The sequence below is a fragment of the Dermacentor silvarum genome, chromosome 4 (assembly GCF_013339745.2).
Source record: "Dermacentor silvarum isolate Dsil-2018 chromosome 4, BIME_Dsil_1.4, whole genome shotgun sequence".
Lineage (NCBI taxonomy): Eukaryota > Metazoa > Arthropoda > Arachnida > Ixodida > Ixodidae > Dermacentor > Dermacentor silvarum.
In genome coordinates this window covers 33,270,944-33,285,793 of record NC_051157.2, presented here as the reverse complement: position 1 = coordinate 33,285,793, position 14,850 = coordinate 33,270,944, and the positions used below count along the sequence as shown (strand labels likewise).

The following is a 14,850-nucleotide window of genomic DNA, read 5'->3' as shown; positions in this document are numbered from 1 at the left end:
CTGTATTTACTCAATTCTAATGTGCCCTCCGAGTTTCTCCTACAACTTTATCTGCACCCTTTGATTTGCATGTGTAAATTCGTTCTTTCTGCTTAAGCTAGTCATATGCAAGCATAATGCTCCTTGGCACATGCAGGCGTCAGTTTAGTTGGGCAAAGTTTTTCATGCAGGCCTGTTTTCACATCAGCAGCACCTTCTAGAAGTAGCCACAATGAAATGATAAAATGCATGACGCATGTCTCAGAACTTGCATACTGAGTGGCTTCTAAGCTGCGCGTGGGCTGTTTAAATCCACCTATCTCATGCCGGTCCGCCACAGTTGGGCTATGAGCTGGTGGTGAGTAACTGTCAACCGCTCATAACTACCGCTTGAATAATAATCAGATTTCCAGATTTTTACGGAAAACAAATCATTTTTAGCAGGTAGGCATTTCATGTCAACATGCCACTTCTGGCGAGCATGCAGTGGTGCGCACCTTTTTTGTATTTTTTTCTGTTGAATTGTGTTACGTCTGCATTTTATGGATGTGGAGGTTGCACATGGCAATGCAGTGCCTGAATGTTTTGCAGGCTTAAAGCCTGTAACGATAGCATGCACCTAGCAAGCTCATTTTTGTACTCGATTCTAACACACACATCAGTTTTACTTTACTTATTTTAAAGATAGGAGTGCATGCACCAAACCAGGGTAAACAATGCAAAAACGTTAAGGACACAATCCCCCTTTGCTCAAGGGCATCTGGTACCAACCACATTGGTAAGGGCTACCAGCATCACCACACTTGCATAGACAGCGTTCATGCACTGTGGACAGGACAGCTTTCAAGAGTGCACGTGCAAACAGAGCAAGGACCCCTGGTATGGTTTTTTTGCATGCAAATGCATGTAAATGCATGGTCCGAGTGCTTACATCAATGACCTGTCCAAAGACGCGCTCCTTGTTTCCAACAATGACGTTGAGGCAAGCCACGGCATACTTTGCTTGCTTCACTGTGCCGTTTTCAACAAAGTTCTGCACCACGGGCAGCAGCCGCCTGCGCAACAAGTGGCACCATTTTCATCCAGCATTAGCGTACAGCACAATTAAAATAATACAGTAAAAGCTCGTTAATTCGAATTTCACGGGGACACTTAACGAGTTCAAATTAAACGAAATTTGAACCAACAAAAGTGATTAAGAAAAAGCCACATCTGATGACAAAAAAGGTAGAGCACCTCTGGGTACATTTATTTGCAAAAAAAAAAAAAGTCCATAATGGTTTTTTGCTTTTTGCCTCTGAAAGCGATTGCTGCCGCTTTAACTTCCAGAGCTCGAATGAGCCGGAAAGCATCGTCATCGTCTGCTTCGAAACTGAAGAAAAGCCGGAGGTGATTCAGTCCGTCCATCACCTGTGCCAACGAAGGTTGTACCGGTATTTCACCAACACCATCTTCATCATTCGCGTCGTCATCGTCCACGGCTGAGTTTTCGTCTTCGCCTACTACTTGGGCGATGATTTCATCATCGGTCACGGCACCGCAGGCCGCCGCACAGCTGTCGACATTCACGCAGTCGCTGAATGTCCACATCGCCAAGCACCTCCCGTACATGAACCGGAGCGCGGACGTCCTCTTCAACTTCATTGGCGTCTGCGTTAAGGGCTCCGAAACCACAGTGCCGGAAACAATTTGCAATTCTTTCCGTGGTTACCTGATTCTAGGCACGCAAAAGCATGTGCAGGGCTGTGAGCAGAGTCACAGTGTAGCTTTTCTCATTATCGGAGCACAGGAGCAACTTCTCGAGAACGTGCCGTCTACAAAAGCTTTTCAAAATTTTTATAACACCCTGATCCATAGGCTGAAGAGCCACAGTGGTGTTAGCCGGAAGAAAAACCAGCTCAATGGCTCTCAACTCGATTTCCACCTTGTAAACCGAGCAATTGTCGACGAGGAGGAGACTCTGCCTCTTGCCGAGCTCAAATTTTCGGTCGAGCTTCCTCAGCCACTGCTTGAAAAGCTCGCCCGTCATCCAGGCCTTCTTATTGGCTGCATAGTCGGCCGGCAGCGTGCAGATGTTCTTAAAACATCGAGGTTTCTGTGACTTCCCTATCACAAATAGGGGGAGCTTCTCTGTTCCAGTCATGTTGGCCCCGAGCAACACCATCACACGCTCTTTGCAACGTTTGCCACCTGCGCACACGTCCCCCTTGTACGTGATCGTTTTGTCCGCTAAGAGTTTAAAAAACAAGGCGGTCTAGTTGGCATTAAAAATATCGGATGGTGCGTACCTGTTCAGGTGGTCTAGTAGCGCACCATTCTGCCACACGGTGCAGGCATCTGCGTCTACGGCTTTGGCTTCGCCGCACACACTGCGGAAAACGAGGTTGTGTCTGTCCCTGAAGCGGTGAAACCATCCGTCCGAAGCGGCGAAGTCGGAGATGTTCAGACATTGCGCGAAATCAGCCGCCTTCGCTACTATGATGGGGCCACTCAGTGGGATATCCTGGCTCCGTTTTTCCTTGATCCATGTGAGCAACGCTGCCTCCAGGTCCGGGTGCTTAGCTGTACGAAGCCTTTTCCGATCCTTGGCGAAAGTTTCAGCCGCGTACGAGTCCTCAATCGTCTTCTTATTCCGGATGTAGGTCGGCAGCGTGCTTCTCGGTATATCGTGCTTCTTGGCGATTTCGTTCTTACTCTGTTTCCCTGCATCCACTTCCTGCAGAATTTCCACTTTCTCCTTCAACATTTTAGCACGGTACTTTCCACGCGACGACATAGTGGCAGGCGAGCAGTGTCGGTCTGCGAAGGACGCGTACAGAACAAAAGAGAGCAACGGTGCACTCGTAGGCTTAGGTGTTGCGATTGCACTGGCGACGGAGAGAATGGCCGATCTTGGGGTTGCCACCGAACGCACTGCGTATCCCGCTGTCCATGACGATGCGCCAGAGTATTTGCGAATAAACGCAGGTGCTGCCCCCTTAAAACACGCGATGATGATAGTGTATTTCGCGCCACCTGTCATTTAACAGCAGAGACTGTGAGCTGGCTACGGCGGCGCGCAGTTAGAATTATCCGTGGCGGGCCGGATTAGCATTCGAAATAACGAGTTTTTCAATACATGGGACTCTATGGAGCATGGCCGGACTGTGCCACTTAGTTCGAATTATTCGAAAATTCGAATTAACGAGGTGCAAATTAACGAGCTTTTACTGTAATTGAAAAAGACAAAGGTGTTTAGGCACCTTTTGCACCCTTAACTAGTAATTTATTGTGCAGTGCAATTAACTAGGTATAATTGCAACTCGCTTGCTTCATTAAAATGTAAGTGAAGGAATATGTCCGCATTTCATGGCTGCAATGCACATTTGTTCCTGAATAAAAGCACGACGATGACGATGGCAGCACGTTGATGATGACACAGCGACAACAGCATGGTGGCAATGGCATGATAATGATGATGATAGAACAACGATGATGACAGTGTGATGAAGATAAACATAATGAAAACAGTTCCTTAACTGCAGTGAAACACTCATTCGTCGACTTTGCACTGCAGTGTTACATCAATATCATTATGCTTAAAGTCTGTTCTCTAAGTGATTACTGTTTCCCGCAGTAAAAGTTGCAACGATATGAAACCTGGCAACATTTAAACAAACACTGCAGCCAATAAATGAAGATACTGTTAATGCAACCACTCTTGTGTACAGCAGTGTGACATGACCCTGAACTATGTATGCGATGCAGAGGTGGCACCTATTTAAGCTTGCTCTTGTCAGAGATCAGGTGACGACAATGAGGCCATCTTTCTTAACTGTGTGTTTTACTTTAACTTTGCATGATACTCTCTCCAATTTGAAAGTATGCGCGAACACGCCTACATGGCTCCCTGCCCTTTTACGAGTAGAGCCAGAGGGGCAAGACTTACTGAGCAACATTTGGGAAGCGCTGGTCAATGTCGGCGCCCACAAAGGTGAAGATCTGTAGCGTCATCTCAGATGCGGCGCTGTCGTCTGCACTTAGGAAGGACAGTAGCTGGCTGTACACTTCTTCACCAACGAAGGCCGCAGGGAATGCAGACGCCAGTACCTGCATGACAGTTCCAAGACCACAGCTTAGTGACCAAGCAAATAGGGTGAACCAAAGAACACCAGCATGAGCTAGTCAAACCACCTTTATATGATTTACATGTAGTGCTCTACCGAGATCCGAGTCATTGGTGTGAGAATGCCAAGATGAATGCGTGCAGTGATGACGAGAAAAGTAGGGATTGAAATGACCCCATCCAAGAAAATGGTCAAGGTCGCAAGTGTCAAAGCCACGATTCAAGAGGAAAAAGACACATATTTTGGCTATGTAAAGAGAAAAGACAGGAGTGGAATCAGGAAGATAATTAAAGACAGAGAGGTGACAAGAGGGAATGAGGTGGCATACTCAAGCCAACAAAGGAATGCAGAGTTCATACAGAACATTTCAAGGACAGTTAAAAGATTTCAAGGATGCTGAAGGCCTAACTTCAACGAGGGGTAAACAAACCTCATTCATACATACAATGAAAAATAGTAAAATTTCGTTCTTGGATTTAATTTCACGAAGCTGAGCAGCTGCTGAGTTGGACACACGCTGAAAGCTCTTTAGGGGGCTTTTAAAAGTTGAGTTCTCCATTGTAATGATGCCAATCGCATTCCAGCATGATGGAATAGTAGTAGGACACACGCTGGAAGCTCTTTAGGTAGCATTTAAAAGTTGAGTTCTCGATCGTAATGATGTCAATCGCATTCCAGCATGATGGAATAGTAGTACTATACAGCTTCAGTAGTATCCAGCTAAAATAAAACTTAATTAGAAAATTTGTTAATTAGTCCAATATTCACTTTCATTGTTTTGCGTAAGTGACATTTCCCTCGGAGAGTAATCTAGGTCATTAAGTGGTTTTGTGCTACATGTCCTTCATATGTAACGCACTATTTTTATGTTGCCTATGCGAGCTGTGAGATAAGTCTCTCTAAGAGAGCCTTTGAAGCATGCCTGCTGCGTATTGCCGCGGCATTTGAAACGGAGCATAGTTGGTAAAAAGCATCTACTATACAGCCATAATCCTATTTTCATAATGACAGTTATATGTTACGTTTCATAATGACAGTTCATGATAACAGTTCTATTGGTCATTTTAACGGAATTATGTGAATCTGAATGAACTGCTAGTCGACAAGAGGACATACAGAGAGACAAAAATGCCAGCATGGCAGCGTGTGCATCAGCGTGCGCATACATGAAGCAGCTGCAGCCCGCGCAGTGCCGAGTTGGTGACGCCCATATGGATGTCGATGTCGCCTTGACCGAGGAGCGAGTCACGCACGTATGCCAGGATCTGCTTTACGCCAGCGCTGTCCACCATTACTGGTGCCACCCGCTCCAGCAACTGCTTGATGATCACATAGAAACTGTTGGTCTGCACTGGGTAGCCCAGACTCTTCAGGACTTCTTTCTGGAGGAATATGAAGGGAAAAATAAAAAAGGAGCTCTTTGCACTTGCCCCAAAGCTTCTTCAAAGCATTATCATTCGAACGGGTTAAAAACCGCCCCTTCCCGGGCCCATCCTTGTCAATTCTGCTCTGAGCATCCAGTGCAGAACAGAAGCGCCGCCATGTTCCTCCCGCTGAACTACAAGGGAGGCGTGCATATAACTTGCATGACGTTCTGGAACAGTTTCAAAACACTGAATCAGAAGATGGTGGCTAGAGGTGAAAGAATGCCACTAACTCAGCAAGTCAATCGAAAGAGGGGTTTCACACATGCCCATTTATGGCTTTGAACTATGGCCAACACAGAGAATAATTGTCCTGACAGGATCACTTCTTTAAATCTAAACATCAAAGCTTGTAAGAAAAAAGCTTTACGTAACCATCCTGTTTTCAGCTTCACTGTTTCTATCTAAAATAATGCCGTCAGTTTCACTAAAGCTTTAAGCTATTGCCCCAAAAAAGGGCACAGATTTTAGAAGGTGCAAGAGGACTCTAGTAAAAATTCAGTAAGCTGTAAACATCAATGCGCCAATGATCTCATACAATTATATGAGATACCCCACGTCAAAACCCATATGCTCCAATATAATCATGCAGGATTATTGGCCTATGCATTTCTTTTAAGTCAGCAGGCATACTTTGACTGGAAACAAAGTGAGACATTCCTGAAAATTTGAGTCCATCTTTTTGCACTCTTTCCAGCAAACTCTGAACTTAGTAAAATTACCATTTGTCATACTGTCATTTTAACTTATTGGTCACGACTGGTTCCTTTGCTCAAGCTGTGGGAGGGAGCCAATAGGGTCTTGCTTCGGGTGATTTTGGGCACGTGGAAGGTGGTGCAGAGCAACATTTGTCTGCTCTGCTGTGCACTACTTCCAAAGCACCGCCACCACAGCACCATGGGCAGCGCGATGTTGAGGCCAAACATCAACGAAAAGCTGCTGACCTTGAGTTAAGGGCAAACGAAGCGGAAAGCCTGCGACAGTGGCGTCTTGCCGCAAGCTTCCCTTACCCCCATATTCTCGACAGGGGAAGGGCTCTAAATTTTTTTGGTCTGGCTTGCGCCGGTGCCATGACAGTTGCTTGACTGCAGTGCAGCATATCGGTATGCTTTGAGTAATCCAGCTTAAAATGCATGCATTTGGGTCGGGACTGGGAGAACTTTAGAATAAAGTGATAATTCGAATAAAGTGGCTTCATTGTAACGAGGGCTTACTGTATTTACACCATGCAAGCTTCTGAATTGGCTGGGTGTTTTTAGGTAAAAAGCCCGTGAAGGTGTAAATTTTTCCACATGTGAAATAGCTTTCAAAAATCTGTATTGTATGTTTGTGGACATGAAAATATTACGGAATAATGTAACATTTCCTCACATTGCTTTTAATGATGTTGAAGATGAAAAAAATGTGGTAAATTTGGGTTGACAGATTTACAATTTGTTTGAAAAGGTTAAAGGAGCATGGGCATGACATGTTTTACCTATTATTATTAGTTTTTTTTTCATCATATAAAGGTACAAGCTCTTTAATCTCTAAAATATACCAGCAAACGTTTGTTTCTACAAGCCAGTTTCAGTATCCCAAGAGGGGGATGAGTCATGAAAACATGAAATACTAGCTTGCTCTGTTCTTCCAAGAGCTGTGACTGCCCCACGTGAGCACAGCCTGAAGAAATGCATGCAGCACTCTTATTTACTTTTTCAAGAGCAGCATCATCATACTAGACTTACTGCTTCACAATGTCAAAAAAGTTTTGCTCTTTGTCACGACAATCTCGATGGCACCAGGTCTAGCATTTGGAGATTAACTTTAAGCATCAAATATAAAATACCTTAGAATGTTTCCCAGCCTTTGTTAATTGGTAGGAGTCACCTTTTTACATGTGAGAAGCACGTAATAAAATTTCCACAACTTCAAAACTAGCACTGCTCAACACAACACCTTTTCCAACGTCGCACCTTGATTCATCAGCATGCCATCAAGCAAACAGGGACGTGCTTACATCCAGAAGTGAGGAAATCAAACGCACCACACTGCGCTCAGCTTCGACACAGGAGGCGCCACCATGAAGCACATTGTTCATGTGGATGCGCAAGCGCTGGTTTCCCTCTAGCAGGGTACAGAACTTCATTAGGTATTCCTGGGCCTTGACCGAGTCGGGCAGGTTACGCGAGAGCAGGGCTACACGTGCCAACAGCTGCCGCTCGCGCTCCTCGCCAGCGGGAAGCAGGAGCGCCTCAAGGACGGCTCGCATCTGTTGCCGCACTGCGCACTGGCACTTGAGCAGTTCGTTGAACGCCTTTACGGCGTGGTCATCCACTGTGGCAAACAGCTGGTACAGCTTGTGCATGCGCTCCTCCACGGGCAGCTGGTAGGGCACCAGGCACGTGTGGAGGATGCGCTCGACCAGGAGCCGATCTTCCAGGGCCGTCTGGTAGTACACGTGCAGCACCTGCCAAACGAATTGCAACCCCGTGAGAAGGAAACCAAAGTCAAGGCAGTGTCATGGCAACTCAGACTGACTGACTGGTTGATAGGGTTTAAGCCATGTGCGATGGCTTCATTTAATCTAAGCAGCAATGTAAAATGACTTTAGTAAATTGGAGATGTCTCAAATCAAAACAGGGACTATGGGACGCTGGACTTAAGGGGTCAGGATTATTCCAAACACATGGGGTTGCTTAATGTACACCCAAAAAGCACGGTCTACCAGAATTTTTTCATTATGCCCCCATTGAAACAGTGCTGCCGCAACCGGTAATCGAACCTGTGACCTAGTGCTCAGCAGCTGGATACCATAGCCACTGAGCCGTCACCATAAACACGAAAAAAGAAAGACTGCCAACGGTGAAATGAGTGCTGATTCTGTTCCTATCGCATTCGCAGCAGCATTAAATGCACCAGTGCAACTCTCTCCCATAAAGGACAGTGGTGAGGGCAGCATGTGTACCTATGGCTAGTTGACGATATGAACTTTTCTACGGTGCACAATGGAAATGTGTTTGTATGTTCTCTAGTTCCATATCCGTTTTTGCATGCTACAGAAGAGAGAACAACAGGGGAAAGGGAACAGCTGGCCTCCTGTCGATGCTGGAAGGGCTACGAAACTTCAAGTCGCCGAGAAATATGACATTCCACAGAGCACGTTATCAGATTTTGCTCTGCGTTTATGTAAGGATAACTTCGCCGCTTCGGAGGGGTGGTTGCACCATTTCCACGACAAATACGCCCTCGTCTTTAGCGCTGTCTCTGGCGAAAGCAAAGATGTTCAAGCCAAACGTGCATGACCTGGCAAAGTGGAGCCCTAAAGGACTACCTGCACATGTATTCACCAAATGACTTTCAATGCGGATGAAACCGCATTATTTTTAAAACTTTTGGCAATCAAAATTATCACTTACAAGGCGGATAACTGCATGGGCGGTAGGCGGTGTAAAGAACATGTCACGGTCATGGCTACAGCGAACATGACTGGGACTGAAACGTTACCTCTGCTGGTCGTAGGCAAGTTTCTGAAGCCTCGGTGCTTTAAAAATATTTGAACCCTGCCAACGGAGTATGCAGCAAACTGCAAAGCATGGATGACTGTAGATTTGTTTATGGCTGAGGAAGCTGCGTAGGAAGTTTAATCGAAGCAACCACAAGGTCCTACTGAACATCGATAACTGTTAAGCACACAAAGTTGACATTGAGCTGAAAGTAGTCAAATTTGCGATTCTTCCGGTCAACACGACTGCAGCCCTCCAGCCAATGGATTAGCGCGTGATTAAAACTATCAAAGGCTACTACAGGCAAGAAATGCTCGAACGCATGATTTTGTGCTCAGGACGCAACTATGTCACGCTGCACACTGTTTTCGTTATTATGGCTTTAGCGTTCCAAGCGCTGAAGCAGCTGAGACTACTAACTGCGAAGCCATTGCTTCAGAAATGCGATAAGTGCTGCAAGACGTCACTTTCACGGACTATGTTGACGCAGACAGCTGACAGACGAAGACATTGTTGTGCAAGCGATAGGCAAAGGAGCCATTGCGGAAGCTCTTTGATGAAAACGACAACGAAGAGGAGGAAGCACCAGTGCAGCTTTAAGCATCGCAAGTCATGGATGCGCTAAATCTCGTGCGTCTGTACTTCAGCTACGAAAAAGGCCAAGGAGACACACTCCACCATGTCCGTGCACTGTCCAAATTAACCGAATGCAGAATTATCAGGGTATTCAGAAAACAATAAATGCTTACTACGTCAACATGATTTTATTAGTGTAATGGATGAGCAAATCCTTTTGCTATTTTGCGCAAAAGCAGTGCGGAAGCTGCACTTCTCGTCATCTCGTGACTAGTTGGCTCTCGCAGCAGCGATCGAGGCCTCGTGACTTCCTTCGCAGCACGGCCGCGGCGTGTGCCATCATTTGCGATACACTTTGCACTACCGCGCGCACATCCCGATTTTTTTCGCCAGTAAGCTGACCGCCAACAGATCGCACGTCAATCGCGATGTAGCCGGTGCTCTTCATCCTCGACAGCTTTGCACCGAGTAAAACCGAAACAATTGTTTGTTGCAACCGCGGCCGCTGTCGACGCAATTATGAACGGCGACTTTGGGGTGCTTAAGGCAGGCGGCCGACACACGCACCGAGTCAGAAGGAAATTACTGTTCGTTGCAACAACTACAAACAAAATCACGGTCGCTATCTATGCAATCATGGATGGCCACTACGCAGCTTTTTAGGCACGCGGCCGACGTGCGTAGTGAGTCAAAACAAAACTATTTTTTGCCGCAACCGCTGCGGAAGAAACCGCGGCAGCTATCGACGCGATCATGGATGGCGACCATGAAATCCTGCGGCCAGCGCATTGTTATGAGCGGCGGTAAACGCAATAAAGGCACAAATAGGCACAAAGCGTTCCTTCGTTGCTGTCATTCACGTACGATTTTAGCTGATGACTGGCGATGCGGACTCCGCCGCTTCGTTTCGGTTGTATGCTAGTGCCGTTTCTGATCTTTTGCGTCGCACATTTCAGGCTCATTAATGGAAAAACGTATAGCCTTCGAGATTTATGGTTGATTTATGGCAGCCATGACGTGAAGCATAGCCTCCGAGATGTGAACCGTCCGTCCGTTGCTTCTGGCTGTCTATTCGGGAGCGCCGAATAATTCGAAAAAAATCGAATACCTGAATTTGAATCAAAGCGAATAACGAATATAAAATTATTCGATTGAATATTTGACAATACCGAATATTCGCCCATCCCTAGTTTTGGCTCATAGATGTTCCGTATCCAAGGGCGATAATGCCGTCGCCGTGTGCCGTATGTGCACGTGAAAGCGTGCGAGGGGAGCTGACGACCGCGTTTAAATCTCGCGCGCGCAAGAAAGAAAAGCAGGGAGGAAGCGCGCCTTCTTCCGTTGCGCTCGAGGCACCGGTGAGGGAGCGAGGAAGGAGGGATAGCGGGCGGAGTTGTATACTCTGGCATGTACTCAGGCATCAACTGCGTACTGCGCGGCAGCGCGCGGTCGCGTGGGCCGTATCTTGAGCGATAAAATCGTCGCCGTGCGCCGTATGCGCGAGTGAAAGCGCGCGCTATCACGGAGAGCGAACGCACGGTGGAAAGCAAACGCGACTGTTGCGCGAAAGGCCGTGGGGGTATGGGAGGGAGGGAGGCGGGGCGACGCTGTGCTGAGGCACCAAATGCGTATCTTGCAACCAGGCGCAAGGGGAACTGGCCACTCAATCTCCCACGCGAAAGCAAGAAAGCGGGAAGGCAGCGCAGGAGGGAGGGGGGCGGCAGTTTCTACTCTACGAACAACTGCGTTTGTACTTTGCCCCGCTGTGGCTGTTGCCCGCACCGTCTCTTAAAAGCGATCTCCACACGGCTCTGACCTTTGTATGCGCCCTGTGCATTCGCCGCTAAGTTTCCGTTGAAGCGATAGACTGCACGAACCTTCGCCCACTGCGGTGGCTGCGCTTGCTGCCAGCGTTTTGACAGTCGTCTGCGGTCATTCAGTGTGATCTATTCATGTTTGCTTGTGCGCGCTGACACCACGCTTGTTAATTCAGTTAGTAAGCGAATGTGTCCAAGTTTATGCAGCCGATAAAACTACTATCCCTACTCCAAATAGCTCTCTACTAATTTGCTATCGCAATTGATGCTTCGCCTTTCGGGCGAAACAGCGACATTTTCTTACGGTCCCATGAAAAACGTATCAGCGGGGTTCTACTGTACCAGCATGGCGCCGGACGATAGACAGCGCTGTGATCACAAAATAGCGACGCCCTCAATAAAACGGTCTATAGGATTCAAAGTTAACTTCAACCACTTGAATTTCCTCAGAGTGCAACATGGACATGATGGCCAGTAGACAAACCTACTACGACCACATGTGGAGCAACGGGATGCCACAGCTGCTTGGCCAGGGTCCTTTTCAACTGACCTTGTTCTTGATCCAGGAGATGCACTCCAACGTGGAAGCTGGAAGGTCGGGGCTGCTCATGTGTTGCTTGTAGAGGTGGGCCAGCCCCATTAAGGCCTCCTTACGGATCTTGAACTTCTTGTCCAGTGTGCGCTCCTTGACAAAGTTGAGTAGCTCCTCGGTGACCGAGCCGAAGTCTTTCTTGGCTGCACTGATGATGGCCATCACCACCTCATACCGCACGGACTCCGCAGGGTCATGCTGCCGCTGTCGCAGTGACTCTGCAACACAATGCATGCGCTATTATAGTATCGAGGTTTAACTGTACATTGTTTCACTATTTGAGTACCTCCAGTTACAAGGCATGTATTTGGGGCAACCTTTCGGGCTAACGCTAACACAGACAGTCAGCTTTGGCATAAATGTTGTGCAGGAGAGTTATCCTGAGCTCTCTTCTAGGTTTGGTTAAATAAAGGAGCGTCACCCACCTGTGATGTCGTTCCGCAGCTTGGGATGGTTCAGCAGGAAGTGCATGGAATACTGTACACATCGCATTCGCACATGCTCACTAATGTCATTGAACCTGAAAAAAAAAAAAATGCATGTTAGGTGGCCTTGAAAGAATGCTCATCAAATGTAGAGTCAGCATTAGAATTTTATGAGGCACGAATCCTGCTAAAGAAATATAATTTCTGCCCAGTTTACACTTGGAATGACAGAAAATTCAGACACTCTGAAGCAATTGGACATATTTGCGGCACTGTCACTTGCCCCATAGACTTAGCGTATAACGACAACTGAAGTTTCATATGCTGTACATCGCACCACTCTATTTTTTGAACGGTGCCTGCACAATGGTGTGTACCAAGTCAGTCATCACAATGAGCAGAAAGAGAAATATCTTTGTTTAGATTAGCTGTCAGTGCCTTCGTTGTATTGAAAGCAGTGAAGGAATGCACTGGCTTGGAATGTCCATGCTAGCCTACTTAAATCCAGCAGCTGCCAGCTGTGGATAACCAAGAGAAACCATGCAACAACTCAAGCCAAGCAGCTAAGCTACCTTATCCTAGCAAGGCTGCCTTTCCGTAATTTTCATCTTATCATTTGCCGCATAAATCCAGTGTTTGTTGTCTAAAGTGCTAAAATAGCAACGCTATCTCAGATGACTTTCGAATATGCCTGCTGCCATCAAATTTTGCCGTTCAGAATCATTGAACAGCTCAAAATGGTGCAAATGCCTTCCTTACTGTTCGCGCCGACAATGGTTGTGATAATGCGAGGGAAGCACCACACAAAAGCTATGGAGCAAAAAATCAGTGATCATTGGGCTAATGGGCACCAAAGACCGTTCAAAATTACAAAGCATTGAATATTTTGCACCCGCACTGACTGTGTTTATACTGAGGGCATGGCATTGGTTGATGTCGAGATTCACCTAATGGCAAGCAGGGATGGAGGTTTGTACAGCACCCAATGCCTGGCAGCCACTTGTGCAATAACCGTACTGAATTTGTTTTTACAGATTTCCTATTATTCTAGGCTGCAGCCAAATCTGAATAATAAGTTGGCAACTGAATTGAACATTGTGCAGGTTGAGCATATCATTGCAGGTTGCAATTTTGAATTCCAGACTGTGAACACATGTTAGGTGGAAATCAAGCTTTCTTCAACAATCTCGCATCGCTTTAACTTTTGGATCTGACAGTACATAAGTTTGTTTAGTGCCAAGGTACAACCATGTGACACAGCAAGGCGAACCTGTGCGAGGGTCATAACAGTCTACTCAGGCACAGCAATACCATAGAATACATCATCATGCACAAGAGAATCTTTACAAGACAGCTGTCTTCTACAGCAAGAGTGAGAACACTCATTTACTACCTGCAGCATTAAAATTCCAATCATGTATGTTAGTCAGGCAAATCACAACCTTAATAGGCACGTTGTGACCTCTGAGCATGCAGCCTGAATTAGGTGCTCAGTCCACGAGTGAATGCCAACGCACTGTCCAGGAGGCCTCACCTGCCAAGGAAGCAGTTCCAGAGGGGTGGGTTGTGCGAAGCCAGGTCCGAGTTTTTGTCTGAGAACATGCGTGCGAGGAGCTTTGTCACGCTCAGTCGCTCCTTCTCATCGTTGCACTGCATAGAAGACAAACCCAAAAGCACGTGATATAGTTGAAATGCGAACAGAGTGTAGTGGAAGTTCAGCTGCGTAGGGCCCTCCTTCTGCTATTTGAGCTTTAAAGTTGTGAAAATAACGAGCCTGAATTGTAATATTTTTGGACGAGTTCAGCTCATCCAAGCATTTTCTTCTGTTTCACGATGGCTTCAACACTTGAACATTACCTGATAAGATCTAGTTTCTTTTGCCTTGCTAATACATATTTAAATAATAGATGTCATTTGTCTATATTGTGTGCATGTGCGTGGATGCAAGGGGTCAAGGTTAAAGCTTTGAACTGTCAACCTCCCAGGGAGTCCCAAATGCGAAAGCTAAGCACAAGGTGTTGTAAAGATAGCAACACAGATTCTCCTCACAAAATAATGTGGGCAAATATAAAACTCTGTACAGTCCGAGTGTATATTTGCATAAATTGATGAGCTGAGCCACAGTACTGGAAGGGTGATGAGGCACAACTTTTGCACAAAACTTATTACAACATGGGTCAGCATATGCCAGCGCTTACAGCCATACACAACGAATAGCTGCTTCAGCACATATACAATATATGCTGCAGAACCTACCCAATCCACACAATCTTAAGTGGGGAGTGAAAGGTGCAGTGCTGCAGTCTGTTGCAAAATAAATCCACTATGGCGGCTCTACTTTCCTCCGTGCCTCTGTGAATATTTAAAGGGGCCCTGAACCACCCTTCTGGCTTGGTGAAAAAAACATAGTCTGTGGATAGCATATGCTGCTATGAACATCTCAGGC

At 46.5% G+C, this 14,850-nt stretch overlaps 1 protein-coding gene across 6 annotated transcripts in view; it reads right to left on the bottom strand.

Moving 5' to 3' along the window:
• Window positions 1-14,850, bottom strand: part of LOC119449731 (sister chromatid cohesion protein PDS5 homolog B-like) — a 50,036-nt gene that overhangs the window by 22,398 nt on the left and 12,788 nt on the right. For 5 of the 6 annotated variants that reach the window (XM_049665412.1, XM_049665411.1, XM_049665415.1 and 2 more), the window contains exons 8-14: window positions 13,939-14,054; window positions 12,405-12,499; window positions 11,938-12,197; window positions 7,509-7,958; window positions 5,252-5,467; window positions 3,908-4,068; window positions 911-1,034 (exon numbers count right to left, since the gene is read on the bottom strand). In XM_049665412.1, coding sequence (XP_049521369.1) covers window positions 911-1,034; window positions 3,908-4,068; window positions 5,252-5,467; window positions 7,509-7,958; window positions 11,938-12,197; window positions 12,405-12,499; window positions 13,939-14,054 — 1,422 coding nt within the window. The remainder of the gene's footprint in view (window positions 1-910; window positions 1,035-3,907; window positions 4,069-5,251; window positions 5,468-7,508; window positions 7,959-11,937; window positions 12,198-12,404; window positions 12,500-13,938; window positions 14,055-14,850) is intronic. The other variant, XM_037712975.2, reaches the window with a different exon arrangement.